We start from the raw sequence: 22,840 nt of genomic DNA, 5'->3' as shown, positions 1-22,840 counted from the left end.
ATCCATCTCTCATGTTTCTAAGCTGATTTTTTCTAATGCTCCTGTCTAGGTAAGACTTAACATGTATTTATTTCGATGCACTTTGTACTATAAGCGCGAGTTGGGTGCAGAGGATTGAAAATACTGCAGTGAAAGACACATCTCTATCTGGGAGCCACTGAGAACAACATATATGTATACTGTACCTAGTTGTCTATTTAATTTAAATGTGCAGTATATATTTCCCGATTTTCAAATGAATAATCTATATTTTTACATACATGACAAAGTGATTAAACGTCATTTTTACGGATTCAGAGGTGTTTCGAATCTTATAGAAAATTGAATGTACTGTGAATTAATTGAACATGTTTTGTCAATAAAATAACAATAAATAGAACGTTTCCATAAAAGATAGCAGATTGGAAACGTCTAGTCTGCCCTTATCCATGTACGGTTTTGAATCTTCACAGAGTCAACTCATCCTTTTATCTATCCATGGATGATAAAATGAGTATCATTAAATTGGCTAATGATTGCAGTTGGAGAGAGCAGCCGAAATCTGTCAAGTTGCACTATTTAAACGTTGGCTATAATAATTTATTTGAGTAACAGCACGACTCCAAATCCAATATGTTGTTTCTTCTTTCAGGACATAATGAGCGCATGGAACAGCAGTGGTCACCATCATTCAATATTCATCCTGACTGGGCTTGCAGAGCAGGATCCAGCCAACCTCTGGATCACCACCTTGATATGTGTCCTGTATACTATAATAATCCTTGGAAATGGTTCTATCCTGTTTGTCATCAAATCTGAGCAAAGCCTCCACGCTCCAATGTACTACCTCCTTTCTGTGCTGGCAGTCACGGATCTCGCCTTGTCCTTGACGACACTCCCCACCATGCTTAAAGTCTTTCTCTTCAATTCCAGAGAGATTCACATTGACGCCTGCTTGAGCCAGGTCTACTTTATGAACCTATTTACCATCATGGAATCTGGAGCACTTTTGGCTATGGCCTTGGACCGCTTCATAGCAATCTGTGATCCATTGAGATATGTCTCCATCTTTTCAAATAGCACGGTGGCAAGAATAGGATGGTCAATTTCACTAAGGGCCATCATGCTAATCTTGCCAGAACCCTTTCTTGACAGGTGGCTGCCATTTTGCAAGACAAATATCCTGGCTCACCCCTGGTGTTTGCACCAAGAGATTATCAAGCTTGCCTGTACAGATGTCACAGTACAGAGCTACTATGGTTTATTTATTGTTGCCACTTTGATAACTGATTTGGTTCTTATTTTGGTCTCTTATATTCTGATTCTCAGAGAAGTGCTCCGTATTGCATCGCAGAAAGAACGCAGCAGAACACTGAGTACCTGCATGTCCCATATCTGGGCTGTCTTCCTCTTCTACATGCCAACAGTCTGCCTTTCAGTTCTTCTCAGGCTTAGTCATCTTGCCCCACCTCCTACGCAAAAGGTCTTGGCCTATATCTTCTACCTTGTCCCCCCACTCCTTAATCCCATCATCTACTGCATCAAGACCAAACAGATCCGTGTGGGATATACACGATCTTTCTGGAACTCGTGGATCACTTCTTTCAAACTTCCCAAATTGTTTTCTCAGTAGACCAATATATTTTCATTGTCATTGTTTTGGTTTGTCTCAAAATGATGAATGAATGATCTAACAGTGCATGACAAGGATGTCTTGAAAGCACACATTACCATCTTTGGCGTACCACTTCAGGACAGCCTGTTCCTCTTCCAAGCTATATTGTGGAACAATGTGGCAGCAATAAAGTTGACTTTTTAGAGGGATGGCCACTGCCCTAAAGCCATGGCAGACAGTTATTTTCCAGACATCAAAGAAGTTATATTAAATTTCCACCAGACATGATGTCATAAGATGAAAAACATGGAAATTGAGGAGTTATGACAATGGTAGCAACAGCAATATTGAGCCCTAGTGGTATGAGGAGTGTTGAGTGGTTCCATACAAGCCCTTACTCTTTACATATTAGTGTGGCTGGAGTGCACTTGGTGCTGTCGTAGTGTGATCACTGTGCCGATATCGAGGCAGTGGCAACCAATGTCAAGGACATTGTACTTGTTGGCCAATGTGATGGTCGATGTACTTGCTGTAGAAATTGAAGAGGAAGGAGCCAGTTTCTGGGGACTCTTGAATTGAGCATTATATGTCATATTCCATTTGACAAAACTTTGCACTTTAGACACAATGCAAATATACACAGCTTTTCAAAGGAGTAGGTGTAACCTACACCTATACGAGTTTTACAATATACTTTAATTACCTGCGGTTCACAGGGGATTCATTTTTCAAATCTGAACATGCAAGGGTGTATTGTACGCATTTACACAATTGATTTTCCAAAGCATGTGTCAAATATGAATAAGGGGTTTAGGGGAATGAAAACATTGACTTCAACCCACAAAGGTGTATCTTGCATCGTTATTGGCATACGTTTTTAACTGGGTTCCCAACACTTCCCACAGGTTTTCATCTATAGATATTCGTACCTATGCTTGGGCCCTTTGGGGGTAGAATGTACATGCCCTTTTCCTAGGTCTCAACATGCTTGGTCTGTCTTGTCTAGCAACCCTTTTTTTGTTTGGGGGGGTCTCCTTTTCCACAATATGTTGCTCCCAGTTAGGTTTTATTTCTCACATCTCTATTTAACGGTCCCCAGACTTTAGAAGGGGTCCTGCCTACCAGTCTGAGCTCTGGACAAAATGTTCTCCTGACTCATGAATTCCTTCATTTTAGCTTCCCTCCATCTATGGCCTCACAGTCCTGGCACTATTTCCTTCTATAATTGGCTCCTGATCTGACATTCTGAGGAGGGTCATAGTGCTGCTGCTTGGTCATTAGGATTCAGTAGTGTCATCTCTCTTATCTTTCCTGCCTGCACTCTCTGCTTGATTCTCAGGAACACCGTCCTATCACTCCCCTCAGCACCTAGACTCTGAGCAGTCTCCTATTACTTTATACTCTGAAATTGATTGAAGGATTCGGTCAGGTTAGGCTCTGATTGCTGTATCTATTGCTCAGCCAGTTTCAGGAGGTGTGATAGATACCTTCTGTGCAGGCCTTCCTCCTGTTCATATCTATTGCTTGGTTCCCCTTGCAGTAGATAGTTTCTTCAATTCAGCATTTTTCACGTCCTGGTCCTCAGCACGGAGCTGCAGGTCGAGCCTACAAAGAAGGGTGCGGACATCTAGACATTAGACAGTCGCAAAACGGTGACGGCTTGTTCCTGTACAATCTACCTTCTGAATCTATTAATGATCACAACTTTCTGGGCACACTGCTTTCATGGCTCAAAGCTTGCAAATGGGCACTGCTGGGATTTCTTCTTCACTCTCCAAAAGGCAGGCCAGCAGATGCCCAGAGACTTCGGTCTCCATGCACTTCCTTTGTAACCAGACATGCCTATACGTAACTGCGCCGCAAAGCCTTTAAAAATACGAATACATAAATAAATAAATACATGTTCATACTGTTCGACTGTCCCAATTGCAGTTGCATGAGCAAGATGTGGGGACCATGGGTCTAAGGTCTGTGATAATGCGGAGAGTATCTCACGGTGCTGGCGTAGCTTCTCAGAGAGCTGTTGGCATGGAAGAAATTAGGCACACTGGGGGTTCCACCATGCCCTCCCTCCTGATATTGCTTCATGGACGAGGTGACTCACATTAGCCCCAGATCTCCCCTATTCTGTTCGATGGAACAACATAGGTGACTTCATCACACAAGAAAGATTATCATTTCAGGTGGGCAAACTGAATCTATTGCCCCTCTCTTTATAACTGGCATTATCGAACGTTGCACCATTGGCAGGTCACATGACTTCATATTATCGCCCTAAGATTTCAATCAAGTCTTTGCCCAGGATGGCACTCATGAGTTTGACTGTTAGCATATGCTTTATATGGATTTCAGAAACTATTTTCACTGGTAGTTTTGCAATTTGAAGGATTAGTAATACACATCAAAATGGGTATATCTTGCAATTAATTGAACTCTAAACACACTAAGATGACCATGATATGATATGATATGGCATTTGTAACGTGCCTATACTCAAGTGTTTCAAGGCGAGATGAGGCAGGGAGTGGGGAACAAGCTTTTGCTTCTTGCCAGGATGGCCTGAAGCTGCTCCCCTGATTCTGTAGAAACTCCGGAAGTGGTAAAACCCCTTCCTCAGCTGGCCTAGGCTGCCTGCCCTGCCCTTGGGAAGGACCCTGGGCAAAACCTGTAAAAAGCGTCCTTAGCAAATTGGTGCCCTTGATCAAACTGACACATCTGGGCAGCTCCTAGGTGTGAATAAAGATTTTAAACGTAAGTCTGCCTCTTTGCTTCTGCCTTGATGATCCCACTTGCAGGTAAAGGGCTGAGCCTACCCGCCACTTAATGTGTGGCTGAAAGTTTGATTTAAGAGAACTGCTCATCCACTGAATAGACAAACCTGTCAATTGTCTTCCACTGAGAATGGGCATCTGTGAGTTGACCATGCAAGTGACAGACGGCTGGATCACACTGCATTCGTAGAGATGGTAAGGCAAGCAATGTCTTGCCCCATCTGTTCACTTCTCGACAACTGTAGAAGGTCAGAGATCCACTTGGCAAGGAAATATGTCACCGTACGTCTGTCTCCACAGAGCTTGTCTGGACTCTGCTGGAGATGGAAGTCTGCCTGTCCTTTTAATACTGATTATTACACAGGAACATGTTGTAATGTGTCCATGCGCGTGTGGAATGTTGATGGCCCTTCAGGCATCAACATTCCACATTGGCCAGTTGGTTTCTGGATCCTCTGGTGGCGGAGCTCGTATGTGGGGTCCACACAATAAAGAGCTTAAATACACTTACCTGGTTGTGGTGAGTTTCTACAGTGGCAACGAGGATCAGTGTGGACCCCTTCCGGCCCCACGCGTGTGTCTTCCCCTTTCTGCTGCGTCTGCTCTGCTGACGACGCCCTGCGGCCCGATTCCTGGCCGGGAAGCTTTGACGGGCCCGCAGTACCAGAAGGGTGCCGGGGGATTGGAGTGGTTCCCCCGCACCGAGAGACAGCCGGTGTACTTGGGACTCTGATTGGGGTCCCGGATTGGAAAGCCCCTGGTGTCGCCGCGGAGCCGTGGCAGTTGGCGGCTTTACTTCCCACGGCCCGGCGCTGTCCCGTTCTGCCTTGCCATTATGAGTCTGGCGAGCTGTTGCCGGCTGTGCAGCGACCAAGTTGCGTGGCTGGCGACAGTGGCAGTTGGGACGGGGAACAAACTCCGATCTGTGGAGGGAGATTGGAGCACCGCACGACGGACGGTGTGTTGGACATCCGCTGTGCTGGGGGTAGCCCGCAGATCTGAGGGCCCCTGGTGTCCAGGCAGAGCGGAGACATTCGGTTTTGGTGGCTGAATTGGATCTGGCTGGTGGAAAAGGGGTGGGACAGGATACGTCAAGGGAACGTGTCTGCCTCTGCTCCCTTTCGATTTTGCCATCCGGCGCCGTTAGCAGGAGGCGGAGCCAGCATTCCAGCATCCGCGTCAGAGTAAGCAGACGTGGATAGGCTGCTGCTAATTGAGAGGCGTGCTTTGGAGATCAACATTGTGGCCGTGCGGTCTCGTCATCCGGCGGGTGCTGGTATTAGGACGTGGAGCCAGCATCGTGAGGTCCGTGTCGGGGTGGGAGTGACGGGGAGAGGCAAGGAGAGACTCGAGTGACGTGTCTCTGGCTGCCCCGGCCGCATTGGGGATTGCTGACTGGTAGGATTCCCTTGTCGGGCTTGCACTGGATGACTTTTACTGATTTGCATATAGTACTTTCACGCCGCAGGTGTTGCCTGGCTGCTGGAGGGTACTGCAGTTTGTAATTCGTAGTCTGAGGAAGAGGTGCAGCACTTTGTCCGTCAGTGTTGACTGATACTGTTTGGAGTTCTTGAGGGAAGCACTGTTCTGGTACTCTTGCCATCATGATGCACACAGCTGCGAGGCCGCCGCAGGCTTTTCTGCCAAGCCCTGGTGAACCTACCGCTCCCTGGGATCAGTGGGTGGATGCCTTCAAGGTATATTTGAGGGCTGCCGGCGGTGCCAAATTCAGAGACGATGAGAAGGAGGCTGCACTACTTAATTGTTTTGGTACTGAAGGGTTGAGGGTTTTCCGTCACCTGCCTGGAGAGAATGTGATGGTTCCAGGTGGTGGTGAAGGGGAGGTGGTCATAAGTACTTATGAGACTGCTCTAAAGAAGTTGCAAACCCGTTTTTGGGAAAAGAGTTAATATGGTTTTGGAGCGTTATAAATTCTTTTCTAGGGCACAAGGGTCTACGGAGAGCATAGATGCATATGTTACGGCGTTACGAGCACTGATGGCCACTTGTGGGTTTCCGGGTTATTTAGATGAACACATCAGGGACCAAATAATGATGAAAACCTCTAACCATAAAATCAGAGAAAGGTTGTGGATTGAGAGCGACCCACCCTTAGAAAAGGTATTGGAGATCGCAAGGGCAATTGAGGCCTCCAGGGCAAGTGTACAGATTGTGACTGAGAGGGAGGGGGCTAGGGATCTGGTTCATGCTATGATCCCAAGGAACAAAAAAATGGTTGACAAGACCAGTGGTCAAGGAGGCAGATCATCTAAGGGCAAGGATGGATGTAAAAATTGTGGTTGGTCCAGCCATGCGGCTGACTCCAAGCTATGTCCTGCTAGCAATGTTGAATGCAGGAAATGTAAACGGGTGGGCCATTATGCACGCATGTGCAAGGTGCAGGTGGTTGCTAATGTAATTTTGGAGGATTCCACAGTGTTGCAAGAAGGTGCCTTGGGTGGTAGACCTGAACAAGCAGTGATTTTGCATGTGGATGGGAGTGTGCGTAAGGGGCCCTGGGTTCCGGTATTGGTTGATGATCATCCCGTGGATATGTTGGTAGATTCAGGGTCACCTTACACCTTGGTGGCTCCAGAAGTGTATCAGGGAGTTTTGGGCAAGCAGATTTCGGCTTTGTTAGCTTCCGATATCAAGCCGTATGCTTATGGGCAGCTCTGGGCAAATTGTATGTAGCATCCAAGGGTACAAGTGTGTTGGGTTGGGAGGAACAGGCAGCTTTAGGAATGCAAATTCATCCGGGTAAGGATGTCCCTGTTCTCAGTATTGCAGAGGGAGATGTGAATAGCGCCATAGTTACACCAGCGTTTCTTATGGATGAGTTTCCTGAAGTATTTTCCTAAACCCTTGGTAAGCTCAAGGGCTTTACCCATCGTATTGTGTTAAAGAAGGGTGCTGTCCCTAAGATACACAAAGTGAGGAGAGTGCCAGTGTCAGCAAGGGAGGGATTGGAAGCTGAGTTGACCAAGTTACAGACGGCAGGTATAATCGAACCGATTGAGTCAGCGGAGTGGTTGTTTCCCGTGGTCATAGTCAAGACACCTGATGGAAGTTTTAGAATGTGTGTAGACCTTCGGGAGTTGAATTCTAGTATTTGGGTGGATCGGCACCCCTTGCCAAACATTAATGAGTTGTTCTTGACATTGGGGGATGCGAAGTATTATTCAACGTTTGATTTGTCTACTGCTTATCATGAAATTGACCTGCACATTGATTCTAGGCCTCTCACATCATTTGTAACTCCTTTTGGCGCATACCGTTTCTGTCGCATGCCATTTGGTCTTGCTTCAGCTTCTACAGTATTCCAACGGTTGATGCAGCAGATGTTTGGCGGATTGGCTGGAGTAAGTTATTTTCAGGATGACAACTTGGTGTGGGGTAGTAGCAGAGAAGAACGTGATGTTAGTTTAGGAAGGTGATGCAAATTCTTAAAGAGAGAGGTCTGACTGTGAAACTGGCCAAATGTCAAGTGGGAGTGGACGAGGTTACCTATTTAGGTCATACATTAAGTTCTGAGGGTGTGAGTCCTAAGGCTGAGTTGGTACAAGCTTTGAGAGACACACATGTTCCTGCTAATAAAGACCAACTGAGGGCCTTCCTGGGACTTGCAGAGTATTATGTTAAATTCATATCCAACTATGCGGAAAAAACGGTGGCCATGAGGGCCCTCATGAAAAAGTCTGGCAGATTTGGGTGGTCTGAGGAGTGTGGGGCAGAATTTCAAATGGTTTAAAGAGATGTGGAAAATGCCCCATGTTTGAAATCATTTGATCCCAAAAACAAGACTGTACTCACTGTGGATGCGAGTGATGTGGGTTTGGGTGCGATATTGGAACAATGGTTGGATGGTGAATGGAAGCCTGTGGCTTTTGCTTCGAGGACCCCGAGAGATGTGGAAAGCAGATATTTGGTAATTGAAAGGGAGGCTTTGGCGGTGTTGTGGGCTTCAAAGCATTTCAGGACATTTCTGTGGGGTATTCCTTACATAATCAAAATTCAATGTTTTTTTTGTTTAAAAAATCATGGTAAAGAAACCTTGCGAAAAAACCTCCTGCAATGAAATGACATGGAACCTGTGAAAGCATTATGTAATTTAATTAATCAATTGTTACGTTTGGTGAATGATAAGGGTTTGGGAGAAGTTAGTGATCTCTACATATGAAACTGTGCCTTGAGAATAATGTGTCTGCATTGGGTGCGCAGAGATTTGATGGATGAGAGATCCTCTGGGCTGCGGTCCTTGTGCCACTGCTTTTCAAGGGATCTGATTGAGCAGTTGTTGGTGGCAAGCTTGGGTGTGTACCAAGGTGGGGATGGTTAGACTTTGGTGAGACTGGACTTTAGAGTCCGATAGCTCACTGGAAAAGTGGTTAAATAAATGGGCTGAAGAATTCCCTGTGGTGGGAAATGGTGTGAACGTCACCTCTAGTCAACATTTTTGAAGGAGCGGTGATCAATCATAAGTCCTTTAGACTAGTCTAATTGTTCATCTGTGTGAGTGATATGAGAAGGGGATTGCGGCATAGCCGATCCAGTTGATGTGGAGGGGGCTTAAGCATGAGTGGATCTGGAAGGAGAAGAAGATTAGGTTGAGGATGTAGCCTTTTACATGCATGAGGGATCGCACAATCTGTGTAAGGTCCATGAGGTTAATCAAAGAGAATAGGGAATCTTAGAGGGGTCTTACTAGTTCGGACTCAGAGTGTTGAAGTCTTGGAGCATGTTATTAGATTAGGGGTCCTTTGCTGAGGAGAGAAATGTGGAAAGATCATTGATGAAGTTACCACTCCCTTGGGGGAGACTGTAAATAAGGTGAAATATAATTAAGCCACTGTTTGAGATGGAGAAATGGCATGAGAGAGATTTGAATGCATTGTGCAGGGATCAGTATTATTGTGCAGGGCCAGTCGATCTCCAGTTTTTCCCAAGCAGTCAGTGGGCCTCATTACGACCCCAGCAGTAGCCGTGCCGGTAAAAACGGCATGGCTGCTGCCAGAGTTATGTTTTTTCTGGCTCCTGGCTTTGGGGAATTACCAGGGCATTACAGCCCACGGCGGTCCGGGAGTCAGCCACCGGAAAAAGACTCCTCATTCCCATTTGAGTCTGATAGGAGTCAATGGGAATGGGGAAGACGGTAGCACCGGAACTTTCATAATGGTGCCGGTGCTCCTGTCAAAAGTCTGTCAGCGGGTACCGTGCTGCCCTCCAGGTCAGACCTGATGGGTGGGAGGCCATCTTCCTTGCAAACCTGTACTCTGGCGGTCTGGTAAGAACAGTGCCGGTAAGCATACCAGCACCGTTGTTACCGGACCGGCAGGGTCGTAATGAGGCCCAGTATGTTGGGTACTGCAGCTGTGGGTTAGGACCGCATCGATGATGTAGGGGGAGGAGGATGTAAACCACATTTTATTAATAAAAAGGGAATCAAGATCATTGTAGGTTATGTGGTCTGCAATGTCAGCTGTATGCGCAACCACTCAGCAGGCATTAATCATTATAACCGTGCATAAGCAAACATTAAGCAAATGTTGAAAGGGTATACAGATGTTATTGCTGTCCAGGGATGCTTTGCGCTTATGGTTGAGTGATCCCTGGGGAGGACGGGAAACGGTTGTGGAAAAAAGAGATACATGGTGATGTCTACCTGGTGTAAGACGGGCATGACCTAAAAGGGATTGCACTTTTCTTTGCCCTTTACTTTGAAGAAGAAGGGAAAGGAAGAGGCAGGGCTCAGTGGGTGGGTAAGGCTTTTCTGACATAACCTAGCGCACTTGCACCAGCTAACCGACTGCAAAGGAAAATTGGCAGGAAGGTATGGAAAAATGTAGGGAAAAAAGAGCAGCAAATCAAAATATCACCAAATGATTAGCAGTGATTGACAGCTGGATGTGGTTTAGGTTGCACATCCTAGATCTACTGGCACCCCCTCACCAACTAAAAAAGAAAAGAAGCACAAAGTCTTCTTGAGTATGATAAAAAAAAGCATCAACACAAGAAGATACCAAAAGATTAGCAGTGAGTGACAGGTGGATGGTGCTTTAGTCATGTGACCTAAATCGGCTTACACCAGCTCATCACCTGCAAAAGAAAAGAGGCTGGAAGCCTGTCTAAGTAGGGAAAAATGAGAGGCAACATATAAAGGCACTGAAAGATTAGCAGGGATTGACAGATGGGTGGGGCATAGGTCAGTTGACCTATATGAACTTGCATCAGCTCACCAAGTGTCAACAAATTAACGATGGCTAATGCTGCACAATGCATTCCTCGGGCCTTGCCACTGAATAAAATAATTTTTGACTAGCTAATCAGCTAAATTCTGGAAAGTGATATCAAATTCAAGTAGCATTTCAAGAAGTGGCTTTACATAGATGTTGAATAGTAAATGCAATAAACGGGATTCCTATGGAACCGACCCAATCAATTATTTTTTCTTGGGACTGATGAGGTCCTATTTTGAGTTGAGAGGATCTGTTTGGAATACAAAAAAGCAAGCCACTGGGCTGATTTCTTAGAGGCATTACTAATGTCTTGCATATGTTTAATTAAAATGTTATGGTCCAGGGTGACAAATGCTGATAATAAATCCAACAGCACAAGACACCTGACCTCCCGATTATCAAAGATGTTATGGAGTGACTCTTGGGTGTCTATAAGGACTAATTCTATGTTCCTGTATGTTCGAATGCCAGATTTGTAGTTTCCAAGTAAATTGTATTGTTCAATGAATGTATTCAGATGATTGGAAACTACCCTGTCCAACACCTTAAATACTAAAGGCAAGTTTGCAATAATGGGATAAGTAGAGAAATATGTGGGATCAAGTTTATGTTTCTTCAGGTACGAACGGTAAATTTAAAATAATGCGGTAACTAGAGAAATATGTGGGATCAAGTTTAGGTTTCTTCAGATACAAATGGTAAATTTACAATAATGTGGTAACTAGAGAAATATGTGGGATCAAGATTATGTTTCTTCAGATACGAATGGTAAATTTACAATAATGCGTTAGCTAGAGAAATATGTGGGATCAAGATTATGTTTCTTCAAATACGAATGTTAAATTTACAATAATGCCGTAACTAGAAAAATATGTGGGATCAAGTTTATGTTTCTTCAGATATGAATGGTAAAATTACAGTAATGCGGTAATAGAGAAATATGTGGGATCAAGATCATGTGTCTTCAAATACAAATGGTAAATTTACAATAATGCGGTAACTAGAGAAATATGTGGGATCAAGATTATGTTTCTTCAAATACGAATGGTAAATTTACAATAATGCCATAACTAGAGAAATATGTGGGATCAAGATTATGTTTCTTCAAATACGAATGGTAAATTTACAATAATGCCGCCGTAACTAGAGAAATATGTGGGATCAAGTTTATGTTTCTTCAGATACGAATGGTAAATTTACAATAATGCGGTAACTAGAGAAATGAGATCAAGTTTATGTTTCTTCAGATACGAATGTTAAATTTAAAATAATGCGGTAACTAGAGAAATATATGGGATCAATTTTAGGTTTCTTCAGATACAAATGGTAAATTTACAATACTGCGGTAACTAGAGAAATATGTGGGATCAAGATTATGTTTCTTCAGATACGAATGGTAAATTTACAATAATGCGGTAGCTAGAGAAATATGTGGGATCAAGATTATGTTTCTTCAAATAAGAATGGTAAATTTACAATAATGCGGTAACTAGAGAAATATGTGGGATCAAGATTATGTTTCTTCAAATACGAATGGTAAATTTACAATAATGCCATAACTAGAGAAATATGTGGGATCAAGTTTATGTTTCTTCAGATACGAATGGTAAATTTACAATAATGCGGTAACTATAGAAATGAGATCAAGTTTATGTTTCTTCAGATACGAATGGTAAATTTACAATAATGCGGAAACTAGAGAAATGAGATCAAGTTTATTTTTCTTCAGATACGAATGTTAAATTTACAATAATGCGGTAACTAGAGAAATATGTGGGATCAAGTTTATGTTTCTTCAGATACGAATGGTAAATTTACAATAATGCGGTAACTAGAGAAATATGTGGGATTAAGATTATGTTTCTTCAGACAAGAATGGTAAATTTACAATAATGCGGTAGCTAGAGAAATATGAGGGATCAATATTATGTTTCTTCAGAAGTGTGGCTGAAGCCTTTTAAAGGTGCATGGGTCCATAGCTTGAACAATAAATGAATTTATGAGCGCCATAATAACCAGACTGACTTTCAGCACATTCTTCTATGATCACTGAGGAAAACGGTCCATGAGTGGAACAGGTTGGCTTTAGGTTGGTTATGTTGTTTACTGATAAGAGATGTTAGTGAAGATAAAGCTAGAATCTAATGGCCACTTATGAACAGTATCTTGAACCAATTTTGATTTTGATGTAGGGTTTTCCAATGACCAAATTAATTAATTGAACTTAGATCAATAAATAATGATATTCACCAAAAGATACATTTTTTGTAAACATTCTCATCCTGGTTGATTCAAGCAGCCGAATAGGGTTGTGGAACAGTGAAGTTTAATCCAAGCTTTAAAGAGATTCATAGTCTGAATGTGTTTTATGATGTGCAGTGAGTTCCAATGGAGTGGGGTAAGTAGGGGAAAAGAGTGGAATCGAGAGGAGGCACAATGGGCATAGAACAGTGAGCTTGAGTGTAGAGAATGAGCACAGGGAAGAACAAAGTGAGGCGATAGCGCTATAGTCAGCCAGGTACTGAAGAGCAAGGCCATTGATAGCTTTGTAGAATAGTACACGGAACTTGATAAGATAACAGTTGGCCATGGAGAGCCAACCCGTCTGGTGTTGGTAGGTAAACGTGAGAAGTGTCTGGGTAGGTTGCAGAGAGTGAGGGTAGCTAAGTTGAGGATTTTGTCTAGAGTGTAGGAGTAAACATGTAGAACAAGGGGTGTTGTCACCAAAGAGGTGGTAGTGAAAGTCAACGGACAAGAAATCCCCCTTTGTTAGCGAGTTTATTTGAGAGGTCCAATGACTGATTCTTGGGGATACTGACAGGGAGAGTGATGGGGTTTGTGAGTTTCAGGAGATTTCAGAGGTAGGTGACAATTGAGGCTAGATGTCTGTGAATCAGCTGATTTTGGAAGATAGTGTGTTGTAGGCGGCTTCAGATTAGCGGTTGTGTGGCTTAACATGTTTGGAAATGCTGCTAGGCCCTTCCTTCTAGCTTTCCCAGGCAGACTCGGGCAGACTTGACAGACCCAGCAGACACAGAGAGCAAGACTGAGCAGGACAGAGCAAGCCGAGGTTGAGCAGAAGAGTGGAGGAATGTTTCTATGTCTATTGAGAGTCTCACAAGTATCGAGGTTTTCAGGAAGCAGTGTGGTAACGGGGTGGTATAGTGGCCATATGTTTTTAGGTTATACTGTGGTTAGGTTAGCTGGTAACTGGTCCTGTTTAGTTGATTCAAACGTTCCGGTCCTCTTGTGCCCTTCATTGTGCGGTGAGTGCAAACTGCCGCTTTTGGTCATTGGAGGAGGTTGTAAGGAAGGAATGGTATCAAACAGTGAATACAGACACAAGTGATCACAGTTCAAGGGTGGGTATTGAACTTTAATGGGTTGGTTTCACATCTATCTAAGCCTAAATCTAAGGATGGGAGCAAGCTACGACCATCAAATAATAATAATACAGTCCTAGTCGAGTCAAAATAAAAGGGCCTATACTAATAAACCTATTGACAATCCTGGTTTATAGTGATAATGTCGACAACAAAAATGTCGACAGTCAAAATGTCGAAAAAAAAATGTCGAAAAAAAAAATGTCGCCTTTTTTTTTCAATGCATTTTTTTTTCGAAATGGGGGGGTTTCCCCCCCAGCCCCCCTTTTTTTTATTTTTTATTTTTCCCTTTTTTTTAACTCCCGAACCCCTAAAATAAATATATAATTAAAAAAACCGAAAGTCGACATTTTTTTTTTCGACATTTTTTTGTCGACATTTTTGTCTGTCGACATTTTTTTTTCGACATTATGACTGGCCACCGACAATCCTTACTTCTAAATACAAATGGTGCGGGATAATAGTGTATTCAAATATAAATAAAATAAATAAACAAATAAACAAAAAGACAGGTGTTCAAGAAATAATAAGTCAGGATAGCTGAGCAGTTGGCTTCCCTTCCCCACGATTTCAGCACGGTGTAAGGCAGCACGTTCGAGCTTCGCACACACTCTGGATTTTCTGCCACGAGTATACAGTTCAAAGGTAACAAGGCCTTCTGCCAAAGCCTTTTTCTCAATAACAGTCTCTTACTGCAGAGGGCATGTCATAACAAACCAGCATCAAAGTTCCTTTCTGATCAGGATTTTCACTTTCACAAGTTTTCGTTTCCAGTGTTCATCAAGGGCCTCCCTACCTCAGGCTCGGACCCCTTGTTAGCACAATATTCACAATTGGTATTCCTCGTTTGGGCTCAGACCATGGATCTCCCTCATTTGGGCTCAGACCCCTTTAGCACAAAGTTCACAACTGGTCTCCCTCGATAGGGCTCGGACTATTTATTTTCTCTCTTTCTATGTTTTCCTCTTAATGACAAAAATCAAAGACTTTCAATTGTGTGATGGGTTTTGCTTAAACCATCGTAGGACCACTTTGATTCACTTCACACAATGTTCTTGCACATCTTGCACTTTAATTTCTGACACTTCTTGCTGCATGCCTTACAGAGAATTTAAATTGAGCACCCTCATGGTGCAGGACAACTCTGTCACTGGTATTGTATTTTGCTACCCTCAATGTTCAAACAGCCATCCGCAATTAAGCTTTCCTCGTGCCTTTATCACATGCGTTACCAATCTTTGTTCCTGCGCTCCTTATACAATGTTGCCACTTGCAACCTTGACTTCAACACAGACTGGTCTGGCATTGGTCCCACCAACTCATCGGCTGTTTTGATCTCTCTGGTGCTGCTTTTATTTTGAAGCCTAGGACAGCACCACAGCGGCTGCTGTTCCTCCCTGACTCAGTCAGTCTTGCGGGAGGGCCCCAGGTATCTCCAACACACAATATAAGAATCTTCAGTCTGGTTTCCTGTTCTTACGCTTTCTTATCTGAAGGGTTCTAGAAAGTAACAGTCTCTCACCGGAAAGGTCAAAGGTATCTCCCTCTTTGTGCACTCTTCTTGGTTTGCCATCTTTCTTCCCTCGTCCAGCTGCCAACAGGAAAATACTGTTCCATCGTGAGCTTTGCCTCGCTCAGAGTGTGCTCTCGTGCTCCGCCTTTTATCTGTGTCGATAAGTTTAATGGAAGTCAGGTGTGAGTGATCATCAGTAATTGCCTGGCCATAGTAGTGGGACATGTCAGGTACAATGCTCGGGTGTGAGTCTGTTTTCTCCCAGAGTCGGCTGTCCGTTTGAAAGTGTTCATGAAGGGAAAGGGGGCTAGAGTTCCTTAAAATCCTACCGGGTAGGATGGGGTAAAGGTGTTAGAGGAAGGGAGATACCATGTCTCGCCATCAGGTGTCCCACTCCCACTCCCCAAAGACCCCTCACCAGGTGATCCTCCCACACTGTTCCACCCCCAGGAACTGGATCCAAAAGCAATGGACATGTCCTGGCTAACTGGATGACAGATCCTGGAGGACTATCAGGTGAGAAACTGTCTGGTTTCTCACATGCCCTTCCCCTATGCAATGTGGATTCACTTGGTCTTTTCCAAAGTCCTCCAATTTTAGCACCTTATAAAGAACAAGGGAAAGATGTATCAAGGGACTTTTGCATATTTCATGGGTTTCTTTTCCTCTATTCTGGTAGAGGTGGGGTGTTCCTATTTATCTCCCAATTGTATCCTATTAACTAGGATTGAAGTGCTTTTGTTATTAGGTATTCCTGAGCTTTTAGGGTACCTCTTGGCAAATGGTAGGTTTCCATCCACTCCCACACTGGAGAGGTTTGGAAGTAACAGGAAAATTGGCAAAAATCTCAGGGAATAAATTCCTTTTGGGGCTTTGGAAGTTTTTGTAAGACAGTGGAGAACGCAGGGAAATCCCTTCCCACAATGACTTCTTCAGGGAGCCCAGGAATAATGGCTGATGACACCAGCCGTGATTCTCCCCTAATGTTAATGTACACAGGTATTTTGTGATAGACCTCGTTATCTGCATGTGCACATGTGACTCTAACTAGAGTCACATTCTCTAGGTCTGTTGGTGTACCCAAATTGTCTCTTATGGAGGTCTGCTTGCTGCCTGATTCAATTAGCGGCTTTACGGGTCTTCCATTCACCTGACTAAAGTCAGCTGGAGACTGGCTTAGACATATGCTGAAGGTTTCTAGATCTGCCTCTGTTTCCACTCATTCCTCCCCTTTTAGGTATCCTATTTCCATAGGTTCTTCTTTTAGATTTTTAGGGCAATGTTGGGCCAAATGGCCTGTTTCTTTACACTAAAAACGAATAAGAGGTGACAGTGTAATTCCTTTAAGTTCCTCTCTCCTGTTTTCCTCTCTAGCCTTCAGGTCCAGTCTTCTGACTTCTATTCTCTCTTTTGGGATCCACTCTTTGGGTTTAGAGAGTCCTCCCCCTCTATCTAGTACCTGAGATTGTGAGTGGTAAGAGGTTTTGTGATCTATACGCCCCTCGCTTCTGTGTACAGAATGAGAGTCTTTTACTGCGTCGGAGTGGTTTTGGGCAGTCTCAATAGCCATGATTAGGGTGGCTTGGTTTTGCTGCGATACTGTTTTCTGTAAAAAAGAGAGGCAAAGAATTGTTGAATTGTTCCAGTGTGATCATTTCTACCAATTTTTCCATGGTCTTGTTAATCCAAAGGGATACCGTGTTCTTAATTTGTTCACCAATTCAAGAAGGGTTTCACTGGGGTTTAATTCAATGGCCCTTAATTTCTGTTGATAGAAGTTCCAGGTTTGGCCTACCCTTTTAAGAAGTCCCTCTTTTACGATATAAAGGCAGCTCCGTGGGCAAGCTGAAGTAGCTGGTATGTGTCTGTAGTTTGACTTTCAATAGGGGTCCCAAGTAACATTTATTTTGATTTTTTTCCCATCCCAATTGCTCAGCTAATCACTCAAAATTGAAAAAGAAATGTCCTATGTCTATGCCCTCCTGATAAGATTGTAGTATCCATTGTGGTAGTAAGGGTCTTGCCTATAATTTGACTAATTTTGTTATGCTTTCTTGAAGCAGGGCTTCGGCCTGAATCTGATGGGTGGCCAGTTGGGCCATGATAACTTTAAGGTTTGCTATGGCTTCTGGGAGAGTAAGGGTCACCTCTGTGATACTTTCTGAGTGAGGGAAAAAAGGTCTCAACTTCTTCTGAGAGGGTCTCGACGTTGTCTGACTCCTCTGAACTTGATACTGATGGAGGCGGAGATCTGGGTATGTAGATCTCTTACCCAATTGAACCAGAACCAGAACTATCATGGTAGAAAAAGAAGAAAGGTTCAGGAAAATGTGCATACAGGGTGCTACCCCTAGGCAAGACGTGTGAGGGTCTAATTTTTAAGACTATTTGATCCCATTGTTGGATGTTATAGTTGGAGATCGGAAGTGTATCTAACAATACCTGGGTTTTGTTGGCCAATTGGGACTTGCAGCTGGGAAAACAAAACTTCTTTTAGAGTGGATATTCTATCAGACTCAAGGAGTTCAATGATCCTATGTTCTCTCTCTGAGGTATGACAATTTCTGTCAATTGAATCATATTCCATCCCTGACACCTGTGAGAAACCTGAAGGTGTCTCCCTGAATAGTCCCCATGGATCTGTCATCCAGGTGGCCAGGACATGGCAATAGCTATTGGATCCAGTTCCTGGGGGTGAACCAGTGAGGGAGGATCACCTTGATGTGGGGTCCTCTGGGAGTGAAAGTGGGACACTGATGGGTGAGATGTGGTATCCCCCTTCTTATAACACCTTTTGCCCAGCTTACCATGTAGGATACTCGAACACTCCTTGTCTGACACAAACACTTTCTTACACCATGAAAGACAAGGGACTAACACTAGAGCTGTTCACCTGACATGTCCCAACACAAGAGTCAGGCAATTGACCAGTACAACACACACCTGATGACCATTTCCCTTCCCAACAGGGTAAAAGGTGGAACATGAGAGCACACAAAGAGCGTGGCAGATGGCAAGACAAAAAAGCTATCCAAGCACGGCAGTTCAAGAGGAGGAGAAAGGTGGCCAGAACCGAAAGGGTGGCAAGGAAAGAAGAGATCTTGGGCCTCATTACGACCCTGGCGGAAATCGAAAAACGATGGCGGAAATGCAATACCGCCATCGAATAGCGCTCGGTGCGATCATGACCCGTCACCGCAAAGTACGATGCCATTAGCGACACCGTAGTGAACGCCAACGCTAACTGCACCAAGTACGCGCGTGCGCGCCATGCCAAACCGTAATTACCACCATGGCGCAACGGTACGCGAATTCCGACCCTAGCGGACATGCACCTAACGCCATCAAGCACGGCCGAAAGTACCATTCCGCCATGGTGAGAAGTACGGCATCGCGAACCAACCGTAAACGGCCCTACTGAGTGCTTGTACACCGCTCCCTGGCCACATTGTACAACCCCCCGTAGGTGCAATGAAGTCACACAATGCAACCAGTGAAATGTACCAGTCATCCATGCCTGCCAACGAACAAATGAATCTCAAGAGGGGCCAATGGGAGCTGCAGGGCACAGATGGCACGAATACAGAAGCTATACAAATGGACATGACCTCAGTCTCCCACCAAGAAACGCACGCAAACACAGGCACCTGTGACCAGCAATATTCCGATAATCACATCATTCCACCAATCCAACTGGCTGACCGGCATCTGTTACACAAAAGCCAATCCCCCGCCCCTGAGCATGACATCATCAAAGCAGTCATAATTGCAGCCCTTATCCCTGACCTCACTGGGCTTCGTAGGCAAACGCGCCCAGCACAGTACCACGCAACTATACCCCGAAGCTGGAACCCAATGCAGATCTCCTCACAATACATCGCTCCCCAAATAGTAATATGCCACATCACTTGCAAAGAAGAACGCTACACGGTTCATATCAGAATAGAAATTTAATGCACAACAAATTCTCCAAGCCCATACAGCCATTAGGCCATGAACTCCAAAATATATTTCATTATTGTGGGCTGCATCCGCAATAAATGACCAGCTACTTCTTGTGTGACGCCCTGTTCCTTCATGGTACACAGGGGCTACATTCCCGTACGAAAAGGCAACATGGAAGCGCCTAGAACCGCAGGGCCGTCCCAATAGGGAGGCACTAGTCCAGCTGAAAGGCTGAAATGTTGCTCCTAGCCACTAGTACTGCGTAAGGGCATGTGGCCCATTGGCGATCGTCCCATAAGATCGTAATGCTGCTCCACTGATTAACACGAAGCAGCAGGTGTCGGGAGTAAAATCCATCTGCAGGAGTGGCATACAGATGGCAGTGGCAAAAGGGGAGGAGATACCTGTCAACCAAATGAAATGAAAAAGAATAGTATGGCCATCAGAACTACATTTGAATTACTCACTTCAATGATCACACCAAATCCACAGCCATATGCATGCTAGCCCACTCCAAAGGATCATCACCACCCAAAAACCACTTGCGAATCATAACTATCTATATCGAGGTGAAAACACTATCACAAACGAGTGTACCTGTGCATGCGTCTGTTAAAACAGAATCCATCTGATGGGATTGGTAACGTGCATAGACACAAGTGTCTGAAGGCGCGTCGAGACAGGGAGGGCTCAACAAGGCCAGATAGACGATGGTCCCACTATGGCAGCCCTGCATCACATAGCGCAGGGGAGGCGGATAGATTCCAAGAAGCCCTGTACATGGCAAACTCTGTATCAAATCATCTGTCCATGCATCCATACATCATTCCCTCATCCCGTAATGAAAACGCCTGTTTCCATACTCACATAACATGTGAAATTTCCATTGAGTCTGTGCGTTATGCAGCCTGCAAAATCCACTGTGCCCCAGCCCGTTATTCCAGTGTTGTGAAGTAACATGTATTTGGGAACGTCCGGCCTCATCGCCCACGTCGCTATTGCGCATCCCAAACTATTCATATCAATCATTGCATCCTCGCCATGGCCCCTGTCCCAAGGACATTGAACAATAGAACGTTATATTTGCAGTCAGACCTGTGGGCATCTCCTCGCCGCTAGCTGAAAACCGAAAGCGCCGCCCTTCGAATTCCTCATTTGCAACATCACGTCGAAAAGGCATCTGTGGCCGCTTGAAATCACAAATTAATCCATCTAGTGCGGCTGTGTGTGAAAATGGCAACTGCCTTCACTCACAAATGGGACGCCCCGCCCGTCGGTGAAGCTCGGTACATGTTGCATGAGGGTCCACCGTTACTCGAGTACTACGTTCCACTGACCCTTCACAAGTCTGTTCGCGACTGCAAAGATAGTATGTGAAACAATGGGACCATAGCCGAATGAACATATCAACCAATGTTACACTGCCATCGGGTACAAATACATGATTGCAATAGCAAGATGCCATTCGTCGAATTGCAGCGTTGTGTGCGGGACGTGCTCGCCCAAAGGGGAGTGCAGCTTGCACAGGTGGAATGAATCACCACAGGTGGAGGCCATACAGCCTGAAAACACATAAATTGCACACCCAGTCTCCTCCCACAACCACACCCACTCCGAAATGCTACCGGCAGGACTAGCCATGTTGGCCCTGGGGGACCTGATAGCACTGCAAGTACTCCAACTTCAAGAAGAAGACGAACACCAACTACAACCGGCCGCACGGCGGAGACGCAGGAGGAGGAGGAGGCCAAGGCAGGGCCAGCAAGGGCCGCCAGCACAGCCACTACCACCACGCAGGCAGCCCGCAATCCCACGCCTCCGAGCACATCCGTTCAACCTCACTGATGAGCAGATCCACACCCTCTACCGTTTGGACCGGGACACCATAACCGCCATTGTGGACATGACACAGGCTGACCTTGTCAGCATGATAGATAGCCCAACCGCCATCCCACCCCTACTGAAGGTGGTGTCTGTACTACACTTCCTGGCCACAGGCACCTACCAGCACACAGTCAGACAGTTGCATGGCATATCACAGCCACTGTTCTCACGGACACTATTGCAAGTGCTCGATGCCCTCCTGAAGCACGCAGACGACTACATCTCTCTACCACGCTCGGAGCAGGAAATTACCAACACAAAAGTGGGATTCCATGCACTTGCCGGCATACCGGGTTGCATTGGTGCCATCGACTGCACCCATGTGGAATTGGTCGTCCCACATGCCATGGAGGCCCAGTACTGCAACCGAAAACAATTTCATTCCCTGAATGTACAAATGGTGTGTGACTCCAACAGGATCATTACACATTGTTGTGCCAGATTCCCTGGATCAACCCATGATTCTAAGGTCTTGAGGAACTCTACTATACCACGCTACATGGAGCGACACGCAGGGAACAGATCCTGGCTACTCGGTGAGTCTCATTTCATGCATGATGATGTGGGGTATGTGATGTGGCAATGACCTGGCAGGAAGGGGGGGGGTGCGTACGTAGCAATGGCATTCCTCAATATTCCTTTCTTGTCCACATACAGGTGATGCCGGGTATCCACTGAAGAGATGGCTCCTCACACCAGTCCGGAACCCACGGGACCAGCATGAGGAGGACTACAACCATGCCCACTCACGTACCCGTGTAGTCATAGAACAGGCATTCGGCCTACTGAAGACTCGTTTCCGCTGCCTCAGCAGGTCTGGCGGGGCACTCCTGTACCGCCATGTGAAGGTTGCAAAGATGGTCATGGCATGTGTCATGCTCCACAACATGTGCGTACGTAGAAATGTGCCCATGCCCCCTGACGCAGAACTGCAAGCACCTGATGATGGTCATGATGAGGGTGGGGATGTGGCAGCACCTCAAGGAGTCTGCGAGGCACCGGAGGCCCGTGACATTCGTCAGCATCTCATAGATGCATGCTTCTAGCACTCACGCCTGGTGGCTGATACATGGACACGGGACTCGTGCCACTGTGTGTGTCTGGAACATGCACAATATGGACTGTACGCCTATAATGGCCTCGTACACAAAGATCAATGTCCACACATCTCATAGCATGATCGTGCATTGTTTATGGCATATGTGATATCATGTTAAACACCCTATCGACCCGCCACCCAAGTGAGCCCAACACACCCCCTCCACCCTCCTACCTCCCCCCCGAACACCAGTGTCCAAAGATGCTCATTGTCAGTGGGCTGTCGCTATTGCAAGCCCCCTCTGCGGGTATCAGGGGCACCCCTGCCTGTGGAGCGCAGGTTCCTCCCAGATCTACGTTGGGGGCTGCCCTGGACGGAACTTGCAACGGATGATGTCTCTGCCTGCTCACGTCCATGCATGTCCCTAAGGGTTTGTGAGAGCTCAGTGAGCACACGGCGCACTGCGGCAAGTTCG

At 45.3% G+C, this 22,840-nt stretch overlaps 1 protein-coding gene across 1 annotated transcript in view; it reads left to right on the top strand.

Moving 5' to 3' along the window:
- LOC138528120 (olfactory receptor 51A4-like) overlaps positions 1 to 22,840 on the top strand; it is a 77,488-nt gene that overhangs the window by 21,353 nt on the left and 33,295 nt on the right. The window contains exons 2-3 of the mRNA XM_069639573.1: positions 632 to 1,540; positions 6,763 to 7,051. Coding sequence (XP_069495674.1) covers positions 632 to 1,540; positions 6,763 to 7,051 — 1,198 coding nt within the window. The remainder of the gene's footprint in view (positions 1 to 631; positions 1,541 to 6,762; positions 7,052 to 22,840) is intronic.

The sequence above is a fragment of the Ambystoma mexicanum genome, chromosome 7q, assembly GCF_040938575.1.
Source record: "Ambystoma mexicanum isolate Mex_15411 chromosome 7q, UKY_AmexF1_1, whole genome shotgun sequence".
Classification (NCBI taxonomy): Eukaryota; Metazoa; Chordata; class Amphibia; order Caudata; family Ambystomatidae; genus Ambystoma; species Ambystoma mexicanum.
Note: the sequence above shows the minus strand (reverse complement) of the source record. Positions and strands in the feature narration are given on the sequence as shown.